At 41.4% G+C, this 17,447-nt stretch overlaps 2 protein-coding genes across 2 annotated transcripts in view; one reads left to right on the forward strand and one right to left on the reverse strand.

The window, feature by feature from the left end:
* The window catches only part of pip (heparan sulfate 2-O-sulfotransferase pipe), a 118,386-nt gene extending 117,977 nt beyond the window's left edge, over positions 1–409 (reverse strand). Inside the window, exon 1 of the mRNA XM_083144187.1 lies at positions 292–409. Within this exon, the coding sequence (XP_083000313.1) occupies positions 292–344 (53 nt within the window). The 5' untranslated portion in view covers positions 345–409. The remainder of the gene's footprint in view (positions 1–291) is intronic.
* LOC146005043 (putative tubulin polyglutamylase TTLL9) overlaps positions 1–17,447 on the forward strand; it is a 102,717-nt gene that overhangs the window by 16,654 nt on the left and 68,616 nt on the right. The gene's annotated exons all lie outside the window — the stretch shown is intronic.

The following is a 17,447-nucleotide window of genomic DNA, read 5'->3' on the forward strand; positions in this document are numbered from 1 at the left end:
ATTTACACACACTCTGTCAGAAAAATTATAGAAAATTGGGAAGACGTTCTTGTCATACTTTTGGCAAACGAAACTGAGTATGAGCAAAATGTTGAAGGCTGTCAAATGTCGATACAAAGACACTCCGCCACCGGAGCTGGTGGTACGTCGCCCGGTCTCCTCCCTTTTAGTTCGAACACAGATTACGCTGAATGCCAAAGACAATTCCACGCTGTCATTCACGCCTCGGCGACAAAGGCCGGGTCACAGACACCGCCGAAGAAGCAAAAGTAAGAATATACGGGAGCTCACCTTTTGGGCACGTAGATCCTCCGAGACCTCATCATCTTGTCCCTGGCGTTCATCCCCGCACGCGACAGGTTGACTGCCGCCACTCACCACGCGAGAACAACTTCTAGCTCTTTTCACGCGGACGACACCACTGTGGTGATCCCTCGCAGGATGAACGGCCGAGGAGACACCTGGCGGCGCATGCGCGGAGCAACAGGTGGCGGCACCGTTAGACGCTTCTTCGCCGGTCGCATCCGCAGACGATGATTCAGATTTCGGGAGGCGACAGTGTTTCCGACCGTCGAGACGTTCCACCGAACCGTAAATAGCCTTGCTGTAATTCTTCGACTTCCGGCATCGGTGATAAATTCTCGGAAGAGAAGCAAAAGGCGATGACTCTCCATCATGTAAATTGTTTGCATTTGTATTCGTGACTCTAGGTCTCTCGATTATAGTTATAATTACTTATAAATTTGAGCAGGATCTCTTATTTACTTAACTCTATGTAACGGCGTTTTGCTTTCCAAGAGTGTTGTGCTAGAGGCCAATTATACTAAATTTGGAATGTACGAATTATATTGAGGCCAGGGGTCTCGGGTTCAATTCCGACTTGCGCAAAGGGTGTTCTTTGTGAGTGTCATTTCATCATATTATCACTCATCCTCATTTTCGCGATTAGCGGCAGAAATGTGTAGTAAAATCAATCAATCAAATTTTATAGGAATGGTCCAACCATTGAAGGTCCGCTGGAGTTTTCCCAAGGAATGGCAAGGAAGGTATTTTTTTCCAGGGGGGCAAACAAGGCACATTTTCCCCAATAACAGTTTTGTTCCCTCAAAAAAGATTGCTTAAATTTGAATTTATCATATTCAGACAATAATTAATACATATTGTTGTAGCTGAAATGAAATTATATGTCAAAAATATATAATTTTTGGTTGACTTTCATTTTCCAGGAGGCGGGCATGGCCTCCCTTGCCCCCCTTCCGGACGCCCATGGGTCCAATAACGAAAATACAAACGCATCTTAAAAAGTCAGTAAGATAATATATATAAAGATTATAAAGTACCTTGTCAGTATTCGTATGTTATTGTTAACATTCTAACTTGATTTGTCGCCTTGTATACAAGGAATCCGTAGTTCCGTATGCGATGGAGATATCTGCATTGCACAGTTCTCGGATCCCGATTTAAACTGTAAGTCCAGAGCACGAAATTAGCTCAAACAAACAAATATTGATGATTTTGGCAGTCTTATTTGCACGGGTCATTTCACTCTTGTAAAATTTAATTCACACAACTCCAGTTGTTGTTGAGAGAAATTAGTAATGTCATTTTGAATATCTGTAAACTTCAAATTTGAAATATCTCATCAAGATTATCAAAGACTGGCATAAGGTTAAAAAATTCTTAGCTGACCACGTTCAATGAAGCCTGAAGTTGAGATGTCAACATCAGTTAGCCGGGTTATTTGATTGGAAGCTGGGTGAACCCCAGAGCCGCTTTATGCAAGGACACTGTTAAAAAAAAATCCCCATACTTGGCGTCCATTATGGCTGCGATTGACGATGTGGTGAGCCCTACTTCCACAACCCTACGTGCCTTCATCCATATCTTTTCGCGGAAAACAATTTTAGTGCAGAAAAGTTTGGACACATTGAGTAGGTAGATTTCTGAAACGTGGCTGGCAACACTGACGAGCAATGGCGCTCCGCGGGTCTGCTACGGGCGATGGTGACGATGCGAGGAGATAGCAGAGGCGGCGTCTTCTCCGTTGCTTGAAAACACAATAATTAGAGGAATACAGTATTAATGAAGGATCGGGAGTTGTCACAAGCGACCGTTGCTGTTTTCTCCTGGGGTGACGGCAGATAACAACTAACTCATCCCGCTGCTGGGTTCTCAGAGCGGAGACCGCTACGTCATCTGCTCCAGTAACTAGTTCCCCAACGGAGAATTTTGTTTCAGTGAACTCAAGGGTGGGATCTGTTTCGGTGGCTGCTAATATTCTCTCGCTTTCTCTTTCTTTCTCGCTCTTACTCCACCCTGTTTTTTTCTATTCCTGTGTCTCTGTTGATTTCCCTTTCCTTCTCTCTCTCTGTCTATTTCCATTTCCTTCCTTCTTTCTCCTTCTATTTTTCTTTCCTTCCATCTTTCTTTCTCTCTATCCCTTCCTGTTTCTCTTCCTCTTTCTCTCACCGTTTCCGCTTTTGTTTGTTTCTTTCTTTCTCTGTTTCTTTATATCCGTCTCTCTCTCTCTCGCTTTTTTGTCTTAGCCTTTGTTTTTACCTCTACGATTGTTGCTTTGCTGTATTTCCGATAAGCTTTTGGATAGGGTAAGACTATTAACGGTGGGCGACAGATGGTGCCCCCGTACCTCAGTGAAGTCTCGTGTGTCGAAACATGATGAGAAATTCTGGAGGGGTCTACGAGACCACAGTTAAGGCGATACTGTTCTATGGCATCGAACTATGGGTCTGGGAGGGAGGGGAAACCGTAAACGTCGTACAGTCTAGATTTCTAAAACAAGGGCTAGGAGTAGGGAGGGGTATGGCAACAAGTGGGGCACTTAGGGAAATGGGAAAATTAAGAGAGGAAGTGGATGCATTAAATACTTGGCAAAACTGATCACCAGGGAGGGGGGAAATTTGAAGAAACTCTGTGTACAATCACAGATAGATGGGGGTATTGGGAGGCAATGGGTAGCAAAAATAAAGACGGAATAGCGCTGGGATGGGTGTGGGAAGAGGGAATAGAGGGGAGAATTGATATGCAGCTGCTAGGGGCCATCGTGCCAGACTGGAAGACATTAACAAAGAGAAAATTTTGGCAGAATGCGACGCAAAAATATCGTTAACATCAGCGAAAATAGTGGATACGGATCGAGAATGGGGAAGGAGGAACTACGTGGATTTGTGTGGGGCAAAAGAAAGGTCAGGATTAATCTGGTTCAGACTGGGGGATGGGCACAAGTTAAACTAAAACGGGAGCGTAGAATGCGGTGAAGACGAGACGAAATTTCACATTCTCCTCCAGTGCAAAGAAACAGGGGAGGCAAGACAAAAATATATCAGGGAAATAAATGAAGCTAACATTGAGAATATAAAGACAAGCGTTATTAGGAGGGAGAGACCGAGAGGGGGGAGGCGCAAATAAGGAATCGGGGAACTTTCCTACACTACGCCTGGGTAAAGAGAGCAAAGAAGCTCAGTGGGGATAGCGAACATGTGTGAAAAGGGGGGGGGCACTAAGTAAATAAATAAATAAATAAATAAATGTGAGAAAATTTAGGAATCACTCAGGTAAGAGTGCAAGTGTAGGGATAGGGTTGAAATGAAATAGTGTTTGTGAACTCCCAAGCAGTGTGAATGTGGAAGTAGACTGAGAGGAGGAAGGGTGTAGGAAAATTGTACTAAAATCATTGTATGGTATGTACAGCCGTAAAGGCTCATACTGGAAATAATTTCTATTCTATTTTTTAAAAAAACATGATGAGGAGAAGCGCAGGGAAGTAAAACCATGGAACAATGCCTGACCAAGTTATCATTCGCCTGGAACGACGTAGGAGACTCCCATCTCCGACGCGTAAGAGGATGTCTTCGCACCCTTTCGCCAGGCTCCTTAGGAAAGAGAAAGGCGTTGCTTTCTGGGCGATCCCCTCTCCGCACTTTCCGTTCTTGTCCAGCAGCTTTATCTCTTACCGTACGAGGCCACTTGTAATTATAGCACCTGTGTGAATCCTCGTTTGAAAAGGAATACGAGTGGTGAATGAACGTAAGATGAAAGTATATATAACAAATTCAAAGATAGGTGTACTCAAACTCTTCATGACCATGTTCATCGCATATATTTCGTGCATCGTGAGGTTCTGTAATTAAAACATTCTAACCACACTACCACTACAAATCCACCTCATGTGAGCACGTAGGATGAAAAATTACATTATTGGAAATCGTGATGGCCCATGTTTTTCTACGTACCTTTAATGTACAGTGGGATGTTTTGGTAAATTGTCCATGACTATTTTCTAGGACTGAGCCGACCGATCTCCACCGATGCTTGAAATTGTAACAATTAAAAATTGTGAAAAATAAAGATAATAAGACGCTAATATTGGCGAGTGAGTATTCCATTCCAGTTTTAAACATCAATTTACCATAGTTTTGTTTCAAATTTTCGGAGATTACATCAGAATGTTCAAAATCCCTCATATGTAATGACAGAACACATTTTTTCACACAATATTAGTGCAAAATAAATGGAAACTTCGAATTTTGCATAGTTTCTACGATAACTCCGCGAAAGGGTCGCGTGGCATTTTTTCTAAAATGTCGGAAGAATCTTGACTGGTATTGGGAAATAAAATCTGCCCGATACTTTCCGAGGCATTGGCATCGGCTCAACCCAATTCATTAATTTTTCACAAACAAACCGAATAAACATGGTGATGGGCAATTTGCTTGGCAATACTTATGCGTCCAACTGTACAGTTCAAACAGTTTTAGCAGCCAATTGTGAGGTTTGTTTGATTATGTTTATTTAATAACGCAACGAAATTCGTTACATCCTCTGATCGGACAATATCCAGCGAGCGTTCTTGTGAGATTTTGGTTGCCTCCTTAACTGCCATTTATCACAGCTGTTATTGTGAGAGAATATCTGCGTCGTTTCCTTTCCGTTTAACTCGGTGCGACTTCCATAGGAAATAAATTTCCCCTCCCGTGTACTGTATGAGAAAGTGCACGAGGACAATAAGTAACAGCGATCGTTGTGTTGCGGCGGTTCGGAATCTCCTGGTGGGAAATCCGCTGGATCAACATTTCTTTCTGGGCTGGCGCTGGGAGAACAGCGCTAGCGTACGCAGGAAGGGGGCTTTCACCCACTTCCGGAAATCTGTTTAACCTTGATTCCAGCACCGCGAAACGTCGTGATCCTTTCTTCTGTTTTTGTATGTTTATTTTTCTGCATGCCTGGGCACGGGTGACCATACGCCAGGACCCAAGTCCACAAGAAATTTCAAGGGCGAGGGGTTTCAAGGGACAATGTTTCCTTCCTGGAAATGTGCTTACTTTATCTTCCCTTCTCTCTTGAATTTGCGGTCGTCTTCGATGGTATAGTGGTAACGCTGTCGGCTTGTAATCAAGGGTTCCCTGGATCAGTCCTCACTTGAAGATCCCGCTTGAAACTGTAGGGCCAGTTCCGATTAGCCTAACTCAGCATACAGTGGACTCAAAACAAACTTCACAAAATTTTGTCTTCTATTTGCATCTTTTCCTCTCCCAGCGCTATTTCTCTTATTCTTGTCTTGTATCTTGGCAACGTTTGGCAAAGTTCTTTTAAGTACTCTGCCCATGGGCGTCCGGAAGGGGGGGCAAGGGGGGGCGTGACCCCCTGGAAGATGAAAGTCAACCAAAAGTTATGTATTTCACACATATAATTTCATTTTAGTGACAAAAATATGTGTTAATTATTGCATGAACACCATGAATTCAAATTTAAGCAATGTTTTTTTTAAGGAACAACACTATTTTTGGAGAAAATGTGCCTTGTTTGTCCCCCTGGAAAAAAAATACCTTCCTTGCCCCTCCCTGGAAAAAATCCTGCGGACGTCCATGACTGCCCCCTAACGAATATCAGTAGTCTGGACACCACTTGGTACCTGTGTATGTTAGACTTTTAAGTAGACGAAATGCTGGTTTTTACATTCTCTGAACTTTGTATAGCACTATGAATTACTGTAGAGAACACTTAAGCTTACGTCTTTTATTTACTTTTGCATTTTTTCTACACAGAACCCGAAACGTGTCAACCGACACACATATGCTGACTCCAATAACGCATTAACGTGCATAAACTGTAAATGGTTTCGTTTGTCAAAATACAGACAGAAATGCACAAAAGGGTACTTTTATCAAATTCTGTTCTGTGCGATGCATTAAATTCATCAGACACGATCTTCCCAAAGATAACAAAATTGCACATTTTACTTTGTCAATTGATGCATTTTGAGTTCTGTGTGTAACATTGTACCTCCTAGCCCTGTACACATGCAGTTTCTCGTTGTAAGATTTGTACTAAGTTATACACTATTATTGCATAAGCAAAGGAAATTCCCCACATAGAATATGGAAAAAAAATACTGTTACGAGAAGAAAGGAGGGAGGGCCTTTCTAATTCTTTCTGTAGGAAGATCACGAAAAGAGATAATAAAATAATCATATGACCACCACTCATTGGGAATAAGCGGAGGCTGCGAGCGGGGAACGCACGACCTTCTTCCTAACAGCTCACTTTCAATGGATCGTTGGTCCAAACACCACGACGAAAAGACAATAATATCAAATGCCGACGCGAGACAATATTACAGCATAAAAGTGATCGTAAAAATCCTATTTTTTGTCCGGTTACGTCGAAAGCCGTTGTTCGTTGGGCGTCGACGTAAACCGTAATCTCCCGTCGTTCACGACATGGCTTCCTCACTTCGAAGGAGCTCTTTCGTCAAGATTGGTTTCGAGGAGGAAGCGTCGAACGCCAGATTAGACTTCCTCGTTTTCTGGAATTACAAATAACTCCAGCTTGTCACGTTCCAGGGGCTGACTTCCGATTAAGAAGCAATTTACATCATGATCGGAACGACCCTGGGATCGAAGCTCTCGAATGTTTACGACGGTGAACGTAAAGGCAAATGACTCCTCCAGATGCGAAGCGTTAGGTTTTCATTTCGGGCGGCAACGACTCTTCAGGGTCAGTCGGTCGACTACAAGCACTCTGTCCCGGGAGAAGGCCGTGCATAAAGATAGAGAAGGGGCGGAACGAAGCAGAGACTTGTTTCCGTTGGCTCCTCCACAGATTCCCTGAATAGAGTACAGGAATGGTTCACGGACCGGTAATCAACACTTGTCGAGACGAGGCCAACACTTAATGTCCCGAGTCTTTAATGAACTATGATGTAAGGTACGTACAGTCAACAACATTTCTGGCAGTGTTCGAAATGTTACTTTTTAAAAGTTACTTAATTCAAAAATAATTAAGTTATAGTTAAAGTTTCTCATTTTTCAAAGTCGCGTAATTGTAATTTACTTTTACAGTTACTTTCTGCTGAAAATTTTCTTGTACATACAATTGATTACACTAGGGAACAAATGAAATATTTTTTTTGCCTCCAGAGCGAAATAAGTTGCCTCTTATGGAAACAAGTGTGCTGAATTCAAAAATAACAAAAATAATGCTCTAACACGCAAGATTTTATTTTTACAGGTAGATTTCAGTATACATGAAAATATGCGTAACAAATGTACAGAGCCATGAATTGCACATCATGTAAGTACATGTAAATAATATAAAGAATCATTTTATAAGGAAATTAGTAATCAACCACTAGTCAAAAGTAATTAGCTTGCTACAGATAAGGAAATTTGAACAATATAAAAGCATACGTTTACTTGAGAATAGGTAAAAAATGTCTACCTTTCAATGAACGTCTCTTATATTCAGTGCTACTTTCTCGTTTCGTATTCCAACAGCAATCCCCTAACATGGCTGGGTCCCATCGTCCTTGGTAACGACGTTCCATGTCAGAAATGTCCTGATGGAACCTTTCCCCCTGTTTATCACTTACATCACCTAAATTCTGTGGAAATGAGGATGTAGAAGATGAATTTTTAAAGACATTCGGCAACCCATTTCTTTGTAACACGTTAGTAGCTCTGAAACTAGAAATTCATAGTTCTCTTCTTTTTTGTTTCCCAGGAATCCATTCACCACAGCTTTGAAAAAAGCGTGCCAGCTCGACGTCTTGGAGCTTTGATTTAAAAATTTTGTCTTTAAGGAGTTTTCTAATTTGTGGTCCCACAAAAATACTTTCCTTCAATTTTGCTTGTTGTCTAGTTCGAGAAAAGGTCTTGTAGGTAACGAAATCCACTGCTATCTTTATTCAAGGCTTTCACGAAGTTCTTCATCAATCCTAATTTAATATGTAGTGGTGGGAATCTTCTTTGGATCAACAAGCGCCACATATTTCACATTTTTTCTCCAATTTGGTATTCATCCCTCATTTCCCATTCTTTAACTACAAAATGACGACTTGTGTCGCGACTGTCCCACAGGCACAAAAAGCAGCAATGTTTCGTAAAACCTCCCTGTAATCCTGTGAGTAAGGCAATAACCTTGAGATCAGCACAGATTTCCCATTCATATTTATTATAATTTACAGCTGCTAACAAAGCAGACATTGTTTCGTATGATTCCATCGTATTTAGAGCATGGAATAAGGGAATTGAAGGTAAAACATTGCCATTATGCAGCAATACAGCTTTCATACTTAATTTTGAGGAATCTATGAACAGTCTCCAATCGGGTACTGAATGTCGAACACCAAACTCATTCATTAAGGAAACGATATCTACACAGAAGCACATATTTTCTTTCATTGTGAAATACTTGGAAAACTGTTCGTGACGGTTTCGATAAATGGAAATTTTTGTGTCTTTGGGAAGGAGTTTCCACTGCTGAAGCCTTGAACCAAGAATCTCTGCTTCTTTTTTTCCCAAATTTAAATCGCGTATAAGATCACTTAGCTCATCATGCATAATGAGGTGCACACCATCATCTTGTTCGTCACAATGATATTCTACGTCGATTGATGTTGACGGCTCGTCTGCGGTATCTTCTGGTGCTTGCACAACCTATGTGCGTGGGTGTTTTGGAACTGGTAGTTCCTCGCTGTGGTGTACCGGTCTCTCATATATAATAATAACCCATAGCGCTACAGACCGTGAGAACCTTGACTTACCTACCGACTGCTGGTCTACCTCCCACACTGTTCCTCCGTCACCTGTTATAGCGTGGAGATCTTAGACCAGTATTGGGGTGACGGGTGGGCAGCCCGACGAACCCCCAGCCGTTGTAGGTCTTCTCGACCGGCTCTCATATATAAATTTACATAACAACTTTTCGAATGAAGTCATTCTTTCCCTTTCTTTTCCAGGTAAACATCTAGCCTTATTTTCCAATGTTCGTATACCTTATACCTTACATTTTATTTTATTAAAAATTGACATTATGAAAATTTTTTACGTGTGGGAGAATTTTGAGGATTAGTTTCGCTTACTACACTACAAAACACATTAGAAACAGTCATTACTTTCACGGGGACAAAAATCATGTTCCCTAGTGTTATCATTAATTGGAACAAAATAATACTGAGGAGTAACATGTGTTTTATTTATGCTTCTGGTACATAATATAAGTCTTCTTATATTTATATTACTTAGTGGCGAAAGGTATTCCCGTAGGCAGGAGATCGAATTTAAATTGTGCGAGAAAAAAAGGCTTCAGTCCCTGTAACAGAATCCAATACAATTTATGGGTTCCTGAATTCTAACACCCTGCTCATTCGAATGTGCTGAATACCTTCAAGAGAGTCCAAAATATCTCTAGATAATATGTGAAGGGCATTAAAGGTCAGTTACTTACAGGTGGGCAGGGCGCGGGAGCTTACCTAGTCAGGTATTTTGTGCCCTCAACTGGCGTTAATGAAATATCGAATAGTAAGAGTCCTCACTTCTAAGAGTGTGGTGATTGGTGTATTCTGCATGTTATCACTTTTTCTGCTTATAATACTAACTTGACTCACAAATATTTTTGTTTTAGTATAGTGTGTAATTCTCGTTCAAGATTCTAGCATATGTGATTTTTCTTTCTTGATGTCCGACTTATACTGTTTAAAAATACCCTGGAAAGAAAACGTCTTACAAGCTATAGTATAGAGTTTCCATGCAGGCAAAAAGAGTGTTGTAACACGTCGCTTGTAACTTGTCACTTCGGTCTTTGAGCTCCCTAGTGGTCCCGTAACCCTTGTCGGAAGGCAGCATCGATGGCGAGCGGCGACAGATGCTGCATTCGTGTCATCGGAGAGAATTAATCGATGTCCTCGTCTGTGGTGATAATTGGGCAATCGTCGCCTTCCGTTGCCTTGTTTTTGCTCCCGTTGCAAAACATGTGAAAGTCCGTCATCCGCCACATTTCGAAACCACCTCCCACTTTATTTACTCCAAACTGTATTCAATCAATGCGATCACATTCTCGCAAATGCACCATATTGAGAACCCGCGGGCTTCGTCAGGCACGGGGTGGAGAATAATTGAAGAAGTCTGAAGAATCGGAGTACAATGTTTCTCATTGTAGCATCCCAAATACGCACTTCCCCTCAAAAAAGTTAGCACATCTCTCAATTTACGCTATATTCCTTACGAAGTTATTTTGAGGAGGCAAAATTTACGGAAAAATTAATAATGACATATTTAAGCAATACATGTTTACTTCCGTTTGGTACACGCACGTGGTTATGGCACTGAAATACTTCTTCACGTGAATCTTCTCGCACTGGCGTCGCTGGAAGATTTTGTTCAGATGCGCTGAAGGCGGACGAATAGCTTCTTTCAGGTCGCTTCTGCTACAATTAATTAATTACCGTAATTATGATTTTTATTACTCACATTTCAGTATCTTAGATGCTGTACGAAATTTATCAATATTAATGTGCAAATAGAGCGAACTAATAAATACGTGTTATATAGGGTGTTTTTTTTAGAGTGATAGAACTTTGAATTGAAATAAAAGACATAAAAAATTAAGTTTGAAGCCAATTAATTGTGTTTTATTTTGAAAGATAACTTTCTCACATTTACTTTTTGAAAATAATTTCCGGCATATGTCCCCCACGACTAACTGTGATGAACCGGATTCGACCAGTCCAATTTTGAACCACTTTTTCAAGTAATTGGGGACGTATGTCGTTAATAACTTGAGTTATGTTTGCTTCCAAAGCGTCAATTGTTGCTGGTTTATCAGCATAAACCAGAGACTTTACATATCCTCAAAGAAAATAATCCAGTGGCGTTAGGTCACATGATCTTGGAGGCCAATTCACTGACAGCACAGATATTTCCGAAGTGCTCTATACGTTTGGCGAACAGAACATTGATTTTAGAAATATATTTCCACAATTTGTAAACGTTGTTGCGGCGTCAGTCTTTCCATGATCATTTGCCAATGCTCACTGATATGAAATGACAAAACAACATGTCATCAAAACAAAACAAATGACAGCTATCCGTATCGAAAGTTCTATCACTCTTAAAAAAAACACCCTTTATTATCCCTATTCATTAATATAGATTTTTTAATAAATTCTGTTAAACGCCTCTGATTACATTATCTCCCATGAATAAATGGAACTTAACAACTTAACATCTCTTTGATGTCTTGCCATTTGACTGGAAACAAAGAAAGGACTATTAACAATAGCAATGATTGGCTCGGCATCTTTAGAGACATATTCCCAACACTTCCTGCACTGGAGAATCAACAGTTAACGCCACGAAAACAATATAGCGTGGGAAGGCGTTGGCCACTCATTGAAATGTTACGAACTTTTCCCACGATAAACCCAATTAAGCATTCGCGGAACTGTGTCTTCCACTTTCTTCTTTAATTTCATATAATTATGCATATTTCGTATGTGCTCGGCAAATAGCTTGAATAAAGAAAAATAAGTGAACTGCCGTTAAATTGATAATTCACCTGTTTGAGGTTTTAGTCGCTAGATGTCTCTAGAAAGTGAGATTGTCGGTGAAACGAAACAAATTGCCAGTGAATTTGTGTTGAGATTTTTTAAAGGTGAAATGATATCTCGTCTTGTGGGGTTATGTGAGGTTTTGAAGCAACTTTTCATTTTTAATATATTATGAAATTATTTATTGCTCATTTCCCCAATGGTTTTGTTTGAACGCAGCAAAGGAGAAGCATTACATTCGCACTCATGCATATTCCCAGTTTATAGTGATGGTTAGCATATTTGAAGCAGATTTGTAAAAATAATGTTTTTATGTAAGCCTCCCCGATGGTATCACCCTGTACTCAAAGGGTCCCGGGTTCGATCCCTGGTGGAGGCACAGTGTCCTATCTAGGCATAAATTGGACATAAAAACCAAACTTTCTTTGATGTTAAACGACAAGAACATGTCTCTCTGTTCATTTGGAAATGTGCCAAGAGTTTTGCTTGGTTAGAGCACTACGACGCCAAGGGTCCCGGGTTCGAATCTTGGCCTGGGAATGGGTGTTGTTTTTGAGTGTCCTTTCATCAATTTCATCACATCATCACTCATCCTCATCTTCGCGATTAGTGAGAAGTAGCAGAAAAGCGAAGTAAAATAAACGAAATAAATCAAATGAAACCATTTTTTTTATTTTTTTTACAACTTATGATATTTTATGAACATTTTATCAATACAATTTGAAGGAATGAGTAGTATTGTACAGTGTACACCCAACGGCAAAAGAAACAGTAGGCGAATTGTCCACCACCATTTTCATTCGATCTGAATTACACAATGTGATGACAATGAATTGAAATAAAGACGTCAATAAGCAGAGAGCAATGCCTGCTTCGAACAAACATAGTTTCATTCCTTAAAACAACACGGGATGTAGAATAAAAAAGTAGTTAAAATAGCGGTGGACAATTTGCCTACTATTATCATTGCTGTTGATTTGATACATTTGATAAGGCATTAAAAATTTTAACCCCTCCCAGCATTTCTCCGGTAGCTTCAATCCAGCAATTCTACCTCCAAGAAGGTGCCGTAGCCAGAAATTTATTTCGGTGAGGGGGCTCATCCCTTATCAGCAGCCGCCATAGAAAGGTGAAAAAGTGTGGGGGGGGGGCCTGAAGATTAATTTCTCAGTATACTACAACTTATTATGCAAGATGTTAATCCTTCTAAGGAAGTAAAATTAATTACCACTGTACTCTATTTAAATTACATATTTGTAGGATTTCGGGGGGGGGGGGTATCCCCTGGCTACGTGCTTGACCAAGAGTTCAACAGCTAGCAACGCCTGGTCCCTCTTGCGTTTCCAGTGACACATATTCGCAGCTTGCTTCTGCCGATTCCGTTGATTATGCATCCTCCATGTCGCCATAAGTCAATCTCCCGTTTCCTGCGTAATACCCAGGCAACATGGCGAAACAGCGGCCAGAGGATGTGTCGCGTACGCGTCGGAACAAAAGCCGCCCTCCGGTACAAGGCGCGTTCCTCGCATCGCCCCAATTTCCGCTGCTTTGTCTCTCCCCTTGCTGCGTTTCCACGGCCGCCGATTCGCAGATTATTGCATCTTCGCACCGACACGCAATCGGGCGGTGATCGAACGGTTTACCTCCCCTCCTCGCACGCGCAACGGCGGAAACTTTGGCCCGCTTTCCTCTCGAAAACGCAGGGAGTTGCTTGCCGACAAGGTGACAGCCCTTGGTCGCTTACGTTAAAAGAGGGACGTAAATTAAGAGTATTTGAAAATAAAATCCTTAGGAAAATATTTGGACGTACAAGGTGAGTGGAGGAAGTTACATAATGTAGAAGTGCACCATTTGCATTCAAGTCCAGATATTGTTAGAATAATCAAATCAAGAAGACTTAAGTGGGCAGGCCATATGGCACGAATGGGAGAGGAGAGGATTCTTGTTGGGAAACCTGATGGTAAGAGACCTGATGGAGGGATAACGTTGAGATGGGCCTAAAGAAAATCGGTAAGGATGGAAAAGATTGGATTGATTTTGCGTTTCTCCAGCCATAAACCTTCGGGTTTAAGGAGGCTAGAGAGTTAGTTAATTATCTAGATGACTTACCCTCTCGCGGCGATCGCCCCTCCAAACTGGGGTGCACGATAAGGGATCTTTTCGAAAGGTACCAAATGTCAACTTCATTTCCTCGTCGTACACCCTGGACTGCATTTTGCGAGGCTCTGGTATCTGGAAATTGATGAAGGGACACGCAAATAGCACCCTTGTCCAGGCCGGGATCGAACCCTGGACCTCTGGCGTCGTAGCGCGCTCTGCTAACCACTTCGTCACAGAGACCATCTGTTCATGTATCATATATGTCTCTCTTTGTTTGGTCATTCTTGTCTGCGTTTGCCTTTCTTTCTCTCTCTCCTTCTCTCTGTTTCTACTCTTTGTCAGTTTCCTCTCTTTTTCTTTCTCTCCCTGTGTTGCTCTCTCTCCCTCTTTCCTATCTCCCTTTCCCTTTGTTTTCTCTTCCTCTTCACCCTTTTTTTGCCTTTCTTTGCGATTTCTTCCTGTCGCCGTAAAGATACTTGTAGATGCGCACAAAGTCCCTTTGGATTATATTTGCCTGAAATAGGGAAAATATTTATTTTCTTTTTGTGCGAGCCACAGGCTGTACGCACTACATAGTTTTGATTTCTCTACAATATTTTGTTACATTTAGTTTTCTTTTAAGCTGTCTCTTACTTTGTCCCCTATATACACATTCATCCCCTCCCTCAACAGTTCTTCTTCCAGTCTTTCTTCCTCGCCCCGCTTCTCTTTCCTGCACTCTCACCAAAAAACGCTTACATTATACTTTACACACACTTACACTATAAAGGTGGCTCGTCTGGAGCATGATCACTCATTTCGCTGCCTTCTCTAATAGCTTTCCCCCGCCGTTCTCTTACTTCTCCCAGGTATTTCCCCACTTGCTGCCCCGCTTCCTTTATCTTTATTCTGTCTTCCAGCACTTCTATCACCTCCACCCCTGTTACGTTTTTCAGCCATTTGTCCCTTAGGTCACGTGTAGAAGGGCAGTTCAGTAGGATATGGTCGTCCGTCTCCTCCCCATCGCACAAAGGACATATCGTTTCTCCTGCTTCGTTTCTCTTTCTTAGTTGTTTCCATCCCCCTAGTCTGCCAGCTCGCCTCTTTCATTTTTTTCCCCCACAATCTGGATATATTTCGCTTTCACCCATTCTCTTAGTCTTAGCTGTTCCCTGATTGAAGTCTTTGTTGGCAGTCTGCTATTATTTCTTGTCTGTCTAAGTCCAGCAACCTGTCTCTGATTTGATTTTCTGTTGGGATGCCCCCCCTTCCTCCTTCTTCCCATACCCAACCCATTCCGCTATTATATAAGAGATTTTTCACTTCCAGACCCCAGCATATTACTACACCAGAGACTATTTTGTACGAACATCTAGTTTATCGAAACGAGTTTTGGTAAGTTAAAAAAAGAAACAAAAACCTTTTCCGTAGCTACATTTAAAAGCGTACAGATATGACACATGTAATACATTACCTCACTTCCACTGTACACCCTGAACTGCATTTTGCAGACTAACGAGGCTCTGGCGTTTTGACCCATGGCCAGTATAATCCCCTATGGGACTCGTGTTGTGTGTTTATGTGCCTCTTCATCCATTTCATATCATCAGCTTTCATCCTCGTCTTCGCAATTAGCCAATTAAAATAAATCAATTCATCAATCAATGAACATATAATACATTTAATGTGTCAGATTAGCTGTAATTTTTTAATCCTCACTGCGTGTTTAACATAGTGTATTCCGAGATTATCTTAAATTTCGTGTATCCAAAAGAAACGCGGTTTTATCAAATTCGGATAAATGAGTGTTTAGTGTAAATGGTAGCATTTCTCTATGCATATTTGCATTCACGGGGTTACCTAAGTGAGAATTCACACCAAAGCGACACGCGACACGCGACACCTGTCGCTTGAGGATTTCACCGATCGATCGCAGGCTTGTGCTTCCTGTCATGCCGCCACCGCTGCTGATTGGCTTGTTCCCAAGCGACACGTGTCGCCTGTCGCTTCGGTGTGAATTCTCACTTACAGAAAATGCCTGACGAGCGGCGGGCTACGTTCTCCGAGTCGGTACGGAGTCTGGGGGACGTTAAACTGCGGTTCAGCATCCGAGGCGACCACATGCTTGAGAAGCGGCGCGGAGATCAGGAAGCAGACAGATCACGCAGGGGCGCTAGCAATTAGGGATTCTCAGGCGCATCTTCCGAGTTGCCTGAAATGAAGGCATAGTGCTCAGGGAATTCTGCAAATTCTCTCTCTCTCTCTGTCTCATTCGTTCCCCCCTCTCTCTCTCATTCTCTCTCTAATTCGTTCCTCTCTCTCTCTCTCTGTCTCATTCGTTCCCCTCTCTCTCTCTCATTCTCTCTCTCATTCGTTCCTCTCTCTCTCTGTCTCATTCGTTCCTCTCTCTCTCTGTCTCATTCGTTCCCCTCTCTCTCTCTCTCATTCGTTCCTCTCTCTCTCTCTGTCTCATTCGTTCCCCCCCCCTCTCTCTCTCTCTCTCTCTCTCTGTCTCATTCGTTCCCCTCTCTCTCTCTCTCTCTCTCTCTCATTCGTTCCTCTCTCTCTCTGTCTCATTCGTTCCCCTCTCTCTCTCATTCTCTCTCTCATTCGTTCCTCTCTCTCTCTCTCTCTCATTCTCTCTCTCATTCGTTCCTCTCTCTCTCTCTCTCTCTCTCTACACAAACACACACTTGAAAATGTGGATGTCTCCCAGCTTCCTCGGAATGCAATGTTCTCCGATTCTGGTGGCTATATGCCAGGTGTCCCCAGTTCAAAATCTGGATGAGGCATGGACCTGAAGAAATACTTGTAGAATGACCTTTTAAATTATTATAATGTTATCCTAAACCTTGTTAAAAATGACCTAAAAATTATTTTTGATCTTGAAATGAAAGCTTGATTTTTTTCATAAATTACAAGAGAGTAGATGAATAATTCGATAAAACCGTTGTTTGGTGGTTTAAATTACCGAAGCAAAGGGAAAAAGGCAATTAAGAGCTAATGTACGAGTAGTTTTCTTTATTGTATTACTTTAAGGCTACATAAAATACACCACAATGTTTTTCTGCATAAGTCATTCACCTCATTTGAGTGTACCTTGCACAATACAATAGGTGATCAGCACATGAAAATATAGTTGTATTTTGCGTACATTAGAGTATATATTTTTTGTAATGTAGTAACTAATTTTCCTATAAAACCACAAATTAAAGCTATGATAGTGGCCAGCAAGGGAACCTGCTAGTAGACTTCACACAAGATATTTTAAGTTTGCTGGAAGAGAAGTAAATTCACCACAATTAATTATTTGCCAATAATTTCAGTCAAAAATGATATTGTGCTTTTAAATTGACCATTTTTATGACAGCATATAATTTAAAATTCACGAAACAACAGGGAAGGAGCAAGATGAAACCTCAAAAATGATAAAATGCACCAAAAAACAATTAAAAATACTGCAAAATGACCAAAAAGAAAAAAAACCACTGTTTTCTGGTTCTAACTGAATGGAAACGGACTA

The sequence above is a fragment of the Lepisma saccharinum genome, chromosome 22 (assembly GCF_977018435.1).
Source record: "Lepisma saccharinum chromosome 22, izLepSacc3.1, whole genome shotgun sequence".
Classification (NCBI taxonomy): domain Eukaryota; kingdom Metazoa; phylum Arthropoda; class Insecta; order Zygentoma; family Lepismatidae; genus Lepisma; species Lepisma saccharinum.